Raw genomic sequence first — 12,311 nt, forward strand, 5'->3', positions numbered from 1 at the left:
GTATTTGTCTGTCTGACTTATTTCCCTTAGCATAACACTCTCTAGATCCATCCATGTTGTCGCAAATGATAAGGTCTCATTCTTTTTTAATGGCTGAGTAATAATATTCCATTGTGTATATGCATATATTTGTGTGTGTATCACATCTTCTTTATCCATTCATTTGTAGATGGGTACTTGAGTTGCTTTCATATCTTGGCTATTCTGTGTATTCTTAAGATGCATAAATGTAAGACTTTTGAAAAAGGATAATTAAATACAATAGAACTGACTAAACTGATATTGCCTATACTTAGTAAAAAATGCCATTTTTTCTCTGTCATGTGGTACAGTAGGACGCTTTTACTCTATTTGCTTTTTTGAAAGCATTTCTCTGAACTGCCTGCAGGTTTTCAATTTCTTTTACGTAGTAGTGAAACTGAATACAGTCAGACGTAAAGTTCACTTTGGTAGCTCTGCTTTTATCAAACCCATGTTACACTGGTTCCTGGTATTAGTACAAAATGATGACATCAAGCTAAATTTCCTCTCAACATTAGTGTTTAGGCATGGAATACTTAGGATTTTATGAGTCAAGATTTAGTCTCATAGGAATTCTTTTCCAGCTGCCAAAATGCCCATCTCCTCTATATCTATAGGCATGTTTAAGTAGACCAAAAATTTGTCAATCAGTTCCTTTGCATTTATTTATTCATCATGTAGCCTATCTGATATCTAAAATGCCCATCATTTTTTAACACTATGAAGCATATGGGATGTCATCATAAATTTAAACCTCTCTTTCAGGGAAAATGGTTTTTAAAGTGGAGAGGTAATTAGAATTTGTAAAAATAAATTGAATTTCAGATAAATTAAAATTTTAGTAAAGAAATTAAGCAAATCCTGTTTCACTTGGCTGCCTTGTTCTGGTGTTTTTGTTTTGTATTGTTTTGTTTTGTTTTTCTCACTGTATCAGTTTTTGTCACGATCAACACACAATACTGAATAACTCAGTTGCAGTCAGTTCATCCTTTTCTAGATTTCTTATGGCTTCTGCAAAGCGCATCAAATGGTTTTGGAGAAACAATATAGATTTGTTTTATTGTAATTCTTCCCTACATTTTTATCCTCAGTGCGTTTAGTGAGAACCTACCGTATGCCAACCACCACCCTAAGTGACGTAGATACAGATTTGATCAAAATTGGCAAACTCCTACCCTTATAAAACCTATTATTCTGTAAGAGACATAAAGATATATTTTTTACTTTTTAAAAAGCAACTATGGGGCGCCTGGGTGGCTCAGTCGTTAAGCGTCTGCCTTCGGCTCAGGTCATGATCCAAGGGTCCTGGGATCGAGCCCCACATCAGGCTCCCTGCTCGGCGGGAAGCCTGCTTCTCCCTCTCCCACTCCCCCTGCTTGTGTTCCCTCTCTAGCTGTCTCTCTCTCTGTCAAATAAATAAATAAAATCTTAAAAAAATAAAAAAATAAATAAAAAGCAACTATAGGGGCACCTGGGTGGCTTGGTAGGTTAAATGTCTGCCTTTGGCTCAGGTCATGATCCCAGGGCCCTGGGATCAAGCCCTCTCCCCCTCGGGCTCCCTGCTCGGCAGGGAGTCTGCTTGTCCTCTCCCTCTGCGCCGCCCCCCCCAGCTCATGCTCTTTTTCTTGGGCACTCTTTCTCTTTCTCTCAAATAACTAAATAAATAAGCAACTGTATTGAGGTTTGATTTGCAGGTGATAAAATGCACACATCATAAGTGTATATTTCAATGAATTTTTACAAATGTATGCACCCATATAATTGCTATCATAATCAAGATACAGAACATTTCTATCATCTCAGATCATTTAGCCCTATTCTAGTTAGTCCTTCCTTGGCTGGCAGGCAGTCACTGCTCTGTTTTGTCACTATGATTACATTTTTCTTTTATAGAGTTTCATATAAATGGAATCATATTCTTTTGCATATACTCTTAATTTCCTTTGCTCAACATAATGTTTTTTGAGATTCATGTTTTTGCGGGTCAAGTAGTTCATCCTTGTTTGTTGGTAATTATTACATTGTATGGATATGCCACAAATTGTTTATCCATTCACCAGTTGATGAACATTTGGGTTGTTTCCAGTTTGGGATTATTAAGATTTTTTTAAAAATTTATTTATTTGAGACAGAGACAGAACATAAGCATGAGGGGGGGTAGGGAGAAGCAGACTCCCCACTGAGCACGGAGTGGGGCTTGGGGCTTGATCCAAGACCCTGAGATCATGACCTGAGCTGAAGGCAGATGGTTAAGTGACTGAGCCACCCAGGCGCCCCTCCGATTTTGGATTATTAAAAATGGAGCTATGAAAAGTAAGTACAGAGAACACATTTTAATAGTCCTAAGAAAATACCTGGGAGTGGAATTGCTAGATCAAGTGATAAGTGTTTGATTAATTTTCTGTTCAAGTGATTGTACGGTTCTGCATTCTCATCAGTAACATATGAGAGGTCCAGTTGCTCCAAGTCCTTGTCAACATTTGGTGTCGTCTTTTAAATTTTGGCCATTTTAATGGGAATATAGTGGTAAAGGTGGTTTCTTACTCCTGTCAGTCTACTTACACAATCCCACTTTAAAATTGATCATTTTATTAATAAATTTTTAAGAAAAACTTAAAACATTTACAAGTCTGAAAGAAAATGGCTTGCTTGACTCTGCAGATATTTGGTTTCTATTTTCCCTCAAGAAACCTCCAGGCTCTCTAGGAAACATAAATCCTGTGTCAGGCAGCACTAGCTCGACGAAGCTCACAGCTAGGCTCTTCTTGCATGGCCACAACTGCTAAGGTCTACAAGTACTTTCCCTGCTTTTTTTTTTCCGACTTAGCGTCACCTTTCTAAGAATTTCCCAGAGAGCCGCGCGGGGCGAGGCGGGCTCTGCGACACCCCCCCCGGCTCCACCCCTCACCGGGACTCTGCTTGAGGCAGGAGAAGGAAGGTAGCTTCCGGTCTCGCGATTGGCGCTAATCCCGCGAGAAGAGAAGACGGCTGCCATCGATGGCCGTGGTGAGGGAGGGGGTGTGGCCGGGGCGCTCGAAGTCCCCAGGAGTGAGGGAGAGGGGGCGGGGTCGCGCGCACCGGGCGTACGCATGCGCGCACGCGGCCGGTCGGGCTGGGCTGGGAGGGGAGGGGGCGGCGGCGGCGGCTGAGGCGGCGTCGTTATTTCCGCGGTCTGGTCGGTGCGTGGCGGCGCGGGTGGCCACGGGAGAAGTAGGTAGGGACCGCCCGTGCAGAGCCATTGAAACTCCCTCTCTCCCATGTCCTAGAGCCGCAGCCCCCCGCGCGTGTGGCGGACCCTGGGGACACTAGGTCACCCTGCGGCCCCGGCCCTCCCGCCGTGCTTCAGGTAGGAGCTGCAGGCTCCCCTGTGTCCGCTGCCCGCCGAGGCCCCGGCCTTGCCCGGGCTACGACCCGGCACCGGGCGTGCCCGGCCTCCCGCGCGACGACAGCTCTGTCCTTGCTTCCGCGCCCTGTGGGGCCGGGGCCGGGTTGACCCGGGTAGGGCGGACGTGGGGCGGGTCCCCGCCTCAGGTGCGCCGCCACCCTGGGCCGGGCGGGTAGGTCCCCCGCCAGGCGCTCCCGCACTCCGTGCCCACTGTGGAAGGCTGTGCGGGGCTCATGTCGGGCCGGGGAGAGGTCGGCCCAGAGAGCTCCAGGCAGGTGAGGGACCACCCTGACTTGAATTTAGTTGCCCCATGGGCTCCCGGGCAGCGAGAGGGGACTCTGAAGAGTGAGTGCCTTGGTCATTTGTGGCCAGTGTGGAAAGTTGGAAGCTCGAGTTGATTCTGTTTGGACCAGTGGTGGGGTGGCTTCTGATTTTTTTTCTTGGATGGTGGGCAAACTCTTAAAGCCCTGGTAGGTGCTGGGCTATTAGTAAATAAGCAGCAGTAGTGTTAATGTAAGATTTAATTGCATTAAGATTTTTTTTTCCCCAGTGCCATCCTCAAACTCAGGTCTGGCAGTTTAGTAAGACTTCCGTCCAGTACTTGAGTGAACACACATGGCTTGCAAATACTCTTGCCCTGAAAGCCACAATCTCTTTTACACCAGTGTTAATTTTATAGGCATTATGGTCATGAAAGCTTCTGTAGAAGATGATGATTCAGGATGGGAGCTCAGTATACCAGAAAAGATGGAAAAAAGCAGTACAAGCTGGGTGGACATAACCCAAGATTTTGAAGAAGCTTGTCGAGGTGAGTTTGAATTTTTGGACTAGAAATTGAAAATCTGGGAAAAGGTAAAATAAAATCTTGATTGCGATTTGTAGCCTAAATGAAATCAACAGGTAAGTGTGGTTTATCAAGTTTGTTGACCACACTTACTCATTCTCCACCCTCTAATTTTAACTTTGATTTAAAGCCAGTCAGTATTTGATAGTGCATGAAATAGTGATGTTGAAGCAAATGCTTCAATTTTTCTAGCTTTAAGTAACAGATTAGAGAGTACATGGCAATAATTTCACATTGTGGAAACATGAATTGTATTGACCTAAAGATGGTAGTAGTATTGTATATATGAGGTTTTTAAATAATCAAATCACATGATTCACTGCTTAAGAGGCTCCAGTAGCTTCCTGTTCCATGTAGAATAAAATCCATATTCCATCCCTATGGCCTGTATGGTCTGGTGCCTGCCTACCACTGACTTCATTTTTGTACCACTGCCCCACTAGGCTCATTATGTTAGTCACAACGTCCTTTTTATGTCATTAAGCACACCAGGGCAGTTTCCCCTTGGATTTCTGCATATTTCTTTTTCTGTGTTTTAAACTGCTTTGCCTCCAGGTCTTCACATAGCTGTCTCCTTCCTGGCCGGTTAAATGTTACCTCCCCGGCGAGGATGTCTCAAAACAACTAATCTAAGTAGATTTAGCCCTGTTCTCTTCTGTCCAGCTCCACCTCAGTTGAATCACTCTGTTTTATTTTTATCATAAAACTTATCTACTGTCAGAAGCTGTCATTTTCAGTTACTTCTTGTTTATTGTCAACCTTACCCACTGGAACATAAGCTCTGTGAGTGCAGAGATCTTGTCTGTAACTCTAGTACACAGAATATTGCGTAATACATAGTAATAGTTTAATAAACCCATAGGCATAAGTGATTAGAGAAATGAGCGTGTTTGTTGTCTGAGGGGAATGAGCCTTAGGGAGAGACTGGAAAGAGAAAGGAACAAATGGTAGAATGAGAGGGGTGCCTGGGTGGCTTAGTTGGTTAAGCATCTGCCTTCCGCTCAGGTCATGATCCTGGGGTCCTGGGATTTAGCCCCGCTGCAGGCTCCCTCTGTGCACCCCCCCAACTTGTGTTCTCTTGCATGTTGCGCATTCTGCCTCTCAAATAAATAAATAAAATCTTTAAAAAAAATGGTAGGGTGAGAGCTTGAATTTGAAGAGAGGATGGGATCAAGAACATGGTAGAGAAATTAACTTGGGGAAAAGAATGAGGAATTACTGAGACGGGAGAACTGAGATTAGGATTGGGGAAGAAACAGGTATATATATATTTTTAAGATTTTATTTATTTGAGAGAGAGAGAATGAGTGGGGGGAGCCGCAGAGGGAGAAGCAGACTCCCCGCAGAGCAGGGAACCTGACGTGGGACTTGATCCCAGGACCCTGAGATCATGACCTGAGCCATAGGCAGATGCCCAACTGACTGAGCCACCCAGGTCCCTGAAACAGGTATATTTCTAAGTGGATGGGGAGGAATGGTGGAGGGATGCACACACACCTCGATGGCTTCTATTTTTTTCCTGAACAGGGTTAAGTCTTTGGTGCTGGTGAGATGGAGTGTTTAAAATAGTGCTCTTGAGAGGAGGAGTAGAGACTTGGAGTAGCTGCAGGTGGAAAGGGAGCCAGCTGAGTATAAGCAAAATGATAAATCATGCATCTGTCCTTTTATTGTTTGGAAATACATGTCCAGTTAAAGTATGTCTAAGTGAAATTGTGGAAGGAACATTAGACTGGGAATTGGGGGACTGCCCATATCCATCTATCCAAGGGAGAGAGAAAGAAGTGTAAGTTAATTGTTAAGTGTAATTTTTGTGCCCAGAGCTCTTAAACTATTAGTGGATTATACCCATCATCTTGCACTGATTTTTAAGTGATCTGTATTAGAGAGCTGTCATTCTGAACCTAAATGGAAAAGGTGTTATGAAGTTCATATGGCTTCAGTTGGGCCTTAAAGGAGTGGTCGAGTTTCTATAAGTGAATGTGAGGGAATTACTCTAGACTGAGATGAACCATTACAGCCAGAATTCAGTGATTGTTTGATGTTTGAGGAAGAGTGAGTAATTTTGCTTCTTCATGGAACGAACTTTGAATAGGCAATATGGTTTAATCCCTGCTTCAGTGGGGACTGAGAGGGGGTAGCGTGTCATTTTGTTGCCAACCTCAAACCATCCTATTAACTCTTCCATAATTAGCTCTTGCATTGTCTCAAGTGGCACAGATGTGAGGTATACTTGAAACTAAAAAGTTAATGTAGAAGTGATCTTCCTGTACATATAGATTTAGGATGAAAGGCTGTTGGCCACTCTTGAGCCTATGGTATTAATTATTTGTTTTCTTTTCTTGAAATAATCAGATTCATAGCATCAATTTAGTTTTAGACTTCTGTTCTAGCAACTTTCCGAGGACTAAATTTAAAATAAATATTGCTATACCCTTGAACTGTTGCAGTGGTCATTCATCTTTAGTAACAGTATGGTGGCATTTGGCTAGACTTTTGTGATTCTCGGTACCAAAATAATAAATAAATATGCATAGTGATGACAGTGTTTTTCATGTACATTTCTACTTGTTCTTTTAGTAACTCTTCAAATTCTTCTGGACCAAATTCTAATTTCATCAGTTCTTTTATTTCCTGTTAGGCAGATGGCACACATTCCCTCCACATTATATCTGACATTGAGGCCTTGGCTTTTTTTTTCCCCCTGAAATTATTTTGAATATATGGTGCCATTACTGTTACTGTGCCTGATACATAACATGTCATTCATCTAAATAACACCTCTTGAGCTTTGCTTCTCTAGGAAACTTTGCCTAATTAAACCATCTCATTGACTCCTATAAAAAGCCTTTGATTGTATTTCATTTGGTTGTCTAAAGTTAAATGCTTTCTGAAGTACAAACCCACAACTTAGAAATTTCACTTAAACACAGATGATCATAAAATACACATTGCTCCTTCTTCTACCTACCAGATTCCCTTTTTCCACACTCTCTCTGGATAGCCAACAACCTCTCCTAGGATGATGACACCATTAGGTGTCTAGAACCCAGAGGTAATCCAGGGTTGGCCATCAATACTTCATTCTCTTTGAGCTTTAGTCTAGAAGGACATGGGTCCATCCTGTCATCCTATGTCCTTCTGTCTTTGATGGCTTCACTCATTCCTTCTTAGCTGTCTTTCTCACAGGCCCTATGGTTTAAGGTCCCCTCACCTATCCAGTTTCTTTAACTCTTGCCCAGTACTTTTGGAAAACCACTTTTATTGATTTCTCTTCCCTCCTTTAAAATCCAGGATTCTTAAGCTTCTTGTTTCTTTTCCTTTCTGTATTGTCTTCTCTCATTTAGAACATTTGTAGGTGCCTAGTATGTATTTGTTTAAAGAATGAATGAATATTTTAAGGCCATATTTCTTCAAATTAGAGAGTATCTGGATCTTGTACTTCAGAAGTTTGAGAACCACTGCATTACATTAAATGCTGTCATTTTGGATGATTGCCTGAAACCAACATAATTATGAACACAAGATTGGGCATTGAAATTATAGCAATACTTGATTATAATATTATCCATTTGGTAATCTGTAATCTTTTTTAAAAATTATCGAACTGATTAAATAGCATTTAACAATTATCTTAGAAAAGATATGGATTCTTAATAAAACTTTCATGTACTCCTCCGCTGAATTCATAAACCCCAATTTGAGAATCATTGTTCTAGGAATTTGCTGTTTGTTAGCACTTTATTCCAAGACGAAAAAGATGGATTAAAATTGTCTTGGTGAAAGATGTGGGCAACCTGTAAAATACATTTTTTTTTTTAAGATTTATTTATTTATTTATTTGACAGAGAGAGACACAGCGAGAGCAGGAACACAAGCAGGGGGAGTGGGAGAGGGAGAAGCAGGCTTCCCACCGAGCAGGGAGCCCGATGTGGGGCCAGATCCCAGGACCCTGGGATCATGACCTGAGCCGAAGGCAGATGCTTAACGACTGAGCCACCCAGGCACCCCTACATTTTTATTTTTAAGTGATTTTGATTTTGGAAATGAAATTATGTTTTCCTTGTTATATCCTATCAAGAATGTTTTCGGTGGTAGGTCACGGGTGGGGTGGGCAGCACTAGTAATTGTGGGTCACTTTAGATCAGTGATTCCACCAGGGTTGATTTTTGCCCCTCAAGGAACATTTACCAATGTCTTACAACATTTTTGGTTGTCACAGTCGGAGGCGGCTGCTACTGGTGTCTAGTGGGTACACACCAAGGATGCTACACAGGATAGCTCCCACAAAGAAGTAATTATTTTGCTTAAAATGTCATTAGTGCTATGTAGCTCACTCTATTTAGATTATTTTCAATAATATTCAACTATCATTTAACCTTTCTGACCCTGGATTCTTCAGGAAAGGAACGTATGGATGGACGTCTTAATGCCTCTAACAACTAGCGTTAACAGAGCAAGCAGTGGGAAGAGAATGGGACCTTTGCTGTACTTTGAGTTCTCTTCTGCATTGTTGAATGCATCCTATCAGATTTTCTCTTTAATCAGGCAGGTGTTGTGTATCCTCCTTTATGTTGGTAGTTTTTGGTTAACAGAAGAGCTGTCCTCAGAAGTCACCACTTTCCCTCGTTTAGCTGGTTATTCCACTATCCATATTTGGAAAGCATGCTTTTATTGCCACTTCTTGATTCCTTACATTCACAATTTGGCATCATCTATGGACTTCTATCCATATAGTTAGAGCTACATTATGGATATGCAAATATTATCCATAGCTGAGCCAAAGAGTAAAGCTTTTATTACTTTTTCCTTCTTGCATAGTTCTTACACAAAAAATTTTTACCCAAAATCTATGTAGTTATCATTAATTCTACCTTAGACTCCTTGCCCCTTTTCTAAATCTTAAGACATTCAGACACCTCAGACATCGTGTCATTTTCATTTCTTTGAAGAAACTTCTCAAGCCTCTTACTTATTGTTCCAATTTGGACTTCTTGCCTTTGTACATCATGTAATCCTGAGGTCATCAGCCTGGGGTTTCTTACTTTAATAAAAATTAGACATCTTTATTCTCCTCCTGAGTAGAGTGCATGGGAGATATAATCTGGATGTCTGAAAATGTCTTCATTCTATCCTCCCACTTTATTGATAATATGTCTGGATACCTTTGATAATTTTGAGGGCATGACCCATTGATGGTTTTGCACCGATGTTGCTATTAAAAAGTTTGATGACTTTCTGATAACTGAGCTTTCATATGTAACCTTTTAAGATCTTCTATTTGACCCTATATACACACCTTTCACAGTGGTTTGCCTGATTAACAACTCTGAGGTCCTTTCACCTTGTCTGATCCTTTAGTTCTGGGAAACTTTATTCTATTTCCTCTTTGGGTTTTTTTGTTAGTGTTTTTGTTTTTTTTTTGTATTCTCCGTATGGACTGTCTGTTTTTTGGATACTGAACCTTTGGGAGATGCTTAGATCTGAGAGTGGAGCCCACATGAATGGGATTAGTCCCTTCTGCTGCTTGAGGTTACCACAGAAAGATGACTGTCTAGCAAGTGGGCCCTCACCAAATACCTGCTGGTGCCTTGATCTTGGACTTCCCAGATTCTAGAACTGTGAGAAATAAACGTTTGTTGTTTATAGGCTGCCCAGGTATATTTTGTAGGTATATTATAGGTATTTTTTTGTTGTAGCAGCCTGAATAGACTAAGACTATCTTCCAAACCTACTGTATTTTTCTTTTCTGCTGTAATGTTAATTTTTAAAATTTCTTTTCTCTGAATATTCCTCCTCCCTTTTATAAAAATGTAAAATGTCCTGTTTTTATTTCAGGGTTGCACTGTTTTATCTCTGTAAGGATAATAGTTCTTTTGAATGTTCTTGTACAAAGTATCTTTCCTCCAACTCGCCTTTTCTTTTTTTAGTTTGTTTCCTGTAGTTTATATCTTTCATATTTGGGCATTACTTCAGATATCTAAGAATTCTTTGTTGCCTGTCTAAGGGTGGGAAACCAAAAAGCCAATTGGAAGCTCTGAATTTTTGAGTGGGACTTATTGACACTGACTGTCACTGTCAAGTGGTCTGACTTGGCTTTTGTGGTGAAGAACATCTGATATAAGTTATTTAGCGCTTTCTATTTGGAAAGATTATATTCAGTAGAGAAAATTTATCTAGTCTTTTGCCTTGAAGTTGAAGCTCTGGCTTGACTGCCTATGATTTAACAGTTAAGTGGGGGAAGAGATCTGGGTTTTTCACATATTCACTTAATGCCCCCTCTTTCCAGTACTGTACCTGGCCTTCCAATAACCTTAGGTCTCTGGAGATGTTTTTACCCTCTTCAAAAAAAGTCTTCAGTATGTGAGGTTAGGGAGGGGCAGTTACCCTGCTCTGTAAATAGGACAGGGTTCTGTGTTGTCTGACTGCTCAGTCCTGCATGTTTTAGCCTCCCTTTATCTGCACTTTTAGAGGCAAGTGGTAAATCAGGTTGGTTTTTGGCTTTCTCCACTCCTGATTTTAGTATTTTGTTTTCTTCAGTTAGCTAAGAAACTACTTGTCTTTTTATTTCCAAGTTTCCCCAATTTTGTTGTACTATTTCTGCACCTGTTTTCTTCTTTGGAGTGTATAGCTTTCTTAAAACACATACACACACACACACACTTCCTCTGGTTGTTTTAATGAGATTTCAGGAGGGAATTAGAGGTAGTTGCATGTGTTCAGTTAGCCACCTTTACCCCCTGGTAAACCTCAATTGGTTTGTTTAAATATCACTGTTACAGTGGTATTGGATTTCAACTGTATCATTCAACCTACTGATTCAGTAGGTGTTCATAGGGTCCCTAGCTGGGAACTTAACCATCGTTTATAATGTTATGGGTGGAAATCTGTTCAAAGATCTGTAATTTCAGTTTACACATGATCTGTTCACTTATAAGATGATAAAATGTATTTGCCTTGTCACATAAGTACATGTTTTTCTCTGTCCTGTAAGATAATTTTTCTCAGGAGAGTGATCATATGCTTCAAGTGCTTACTGCTGCATACCCAAACTCCACAAGTTCTGATTTATTATTCATTTCCAAGGCAAAAGGAAGGATGCCCGATAAGATGTTAGGAAATTCTGTGACCCACAAAATTTAGTTAAATTTTCTCTCACAACAGATCTATTCATGCCTTATATGAGAGTGAGGATAAAAGAAAAAGGCGGTTTATTGTTAAGGTAGTCAAAAAAATTTGAATCATCAACTTTTCCTCGTATCTGATTTTTTCCTTTGCTCTGAGTGTTTTAAGCTATGTACTACTGCACCTACTTAAGGTTTTAACTTAAAAGTAGAAGTAACTATTTTTTATCATTGGGTTAACGTAGTTCAGTAGTTTGGTGTGTGTGTGATCCCTGGGATCATCAAGATTTCAAAGGGTATGCAAGGTCAAAACAATTTCCATGGTAAAACTATTTCCATATAATATTGAGATGTTAACTTGCCTTTTTGACTCTCCTTATTAGTACTGTGGAATTTTCCAAGGACTCCATGACGTGTGATGATGTCATTGCTCTGCTAAGATAAATGTAAAACATCCTTCTCACTAAATTTTTTGAGACTTGCAGCCTAGTTGGATAAGACCCAAACTACTCAGGTCTATAGTGCTGTAGAAAAGATCGTGATTTTGTGTCCAGTTGTTGATCATGCAGTGAGAGTGCTTGCACTCTGCTTAGTTGGGTAAATTTTAAAGTTTCCTGCCTACAGTTTACTGTGATCGGATTACTGATGTTTTTTTTCTTTTAAGATTTAATTTATTTATTTATTTGAGAGAGAAAGAGGGCATGCGCACGTGCACGCATGAGGAAAAGCAGAGGGAGAGGGACAAGTGGATTCTGCACGGAGTGCGGAGCCCGAGGTGGAGCTAAATCCCAGGATTCGGAGATCATGACCTGAGCCAAAATCAAGAGTTGGTTGCTTAATTGACTGAGCCACCCAGGCCCCCCTGATTACTGGTGTTCTGAGGAACCTAATGAGAGTCAGCTCGTTCAACCCTTCATTTTACAGATAGGAGACCAAGACC

At 40.9% G+C, this 12,311-nt stretch overlaps 1 protein-coding gene across 2 annotated transcripts in view; it reads left to right on the top strand.

The window, feature by feature from the left end:
- The first annotated feature begins 3,127 nt into the window (after nt 1-3,127).
- NAA35 (N-alpha-acetyltransferase 35, NatC auxiliary subunit) overlaps nt 3,128-12,311 on the top strand; it is a 94,675-nt gene continuing 85,491 nt past the window's right edge. The window contains exons 1-2 of one of the 2 annotated variants that reach the window (XM_006734940.3): nt 3,128-3,235; nt 4,086-4,214. In XM_006734940.3, the coding sequence (XP_006735003.1) occupies nt 4,091-4,214 (124 nt within the window). In that variant the 5' untranslated portion in view covers nt 3,128-3,235; nt 4,086-4,090. Of the gene's footprint in view, nt 3,368-4,085; nt 4,215-12,311 lie in introns of both variants that reach the window. The other variant, XM_031029867.2, reaches the window with a different exon arrangement.

This window comes from Leptonychotes weddellii, chromosome 14, assembly GCF_054177405.1.
Source record: "Leptonychotes weddellii isolate Sample4059 chromosome 14, ASM5417740v2, whole genome shotgun sequence".
Classification (NCBI taxonomy): domain Eukaryota; kingdom Metazoa; phylum Chordata; class Mammalia; order Carnivora; family Phocidae; genus Leptonychotes; species Leptonychotes weddellii.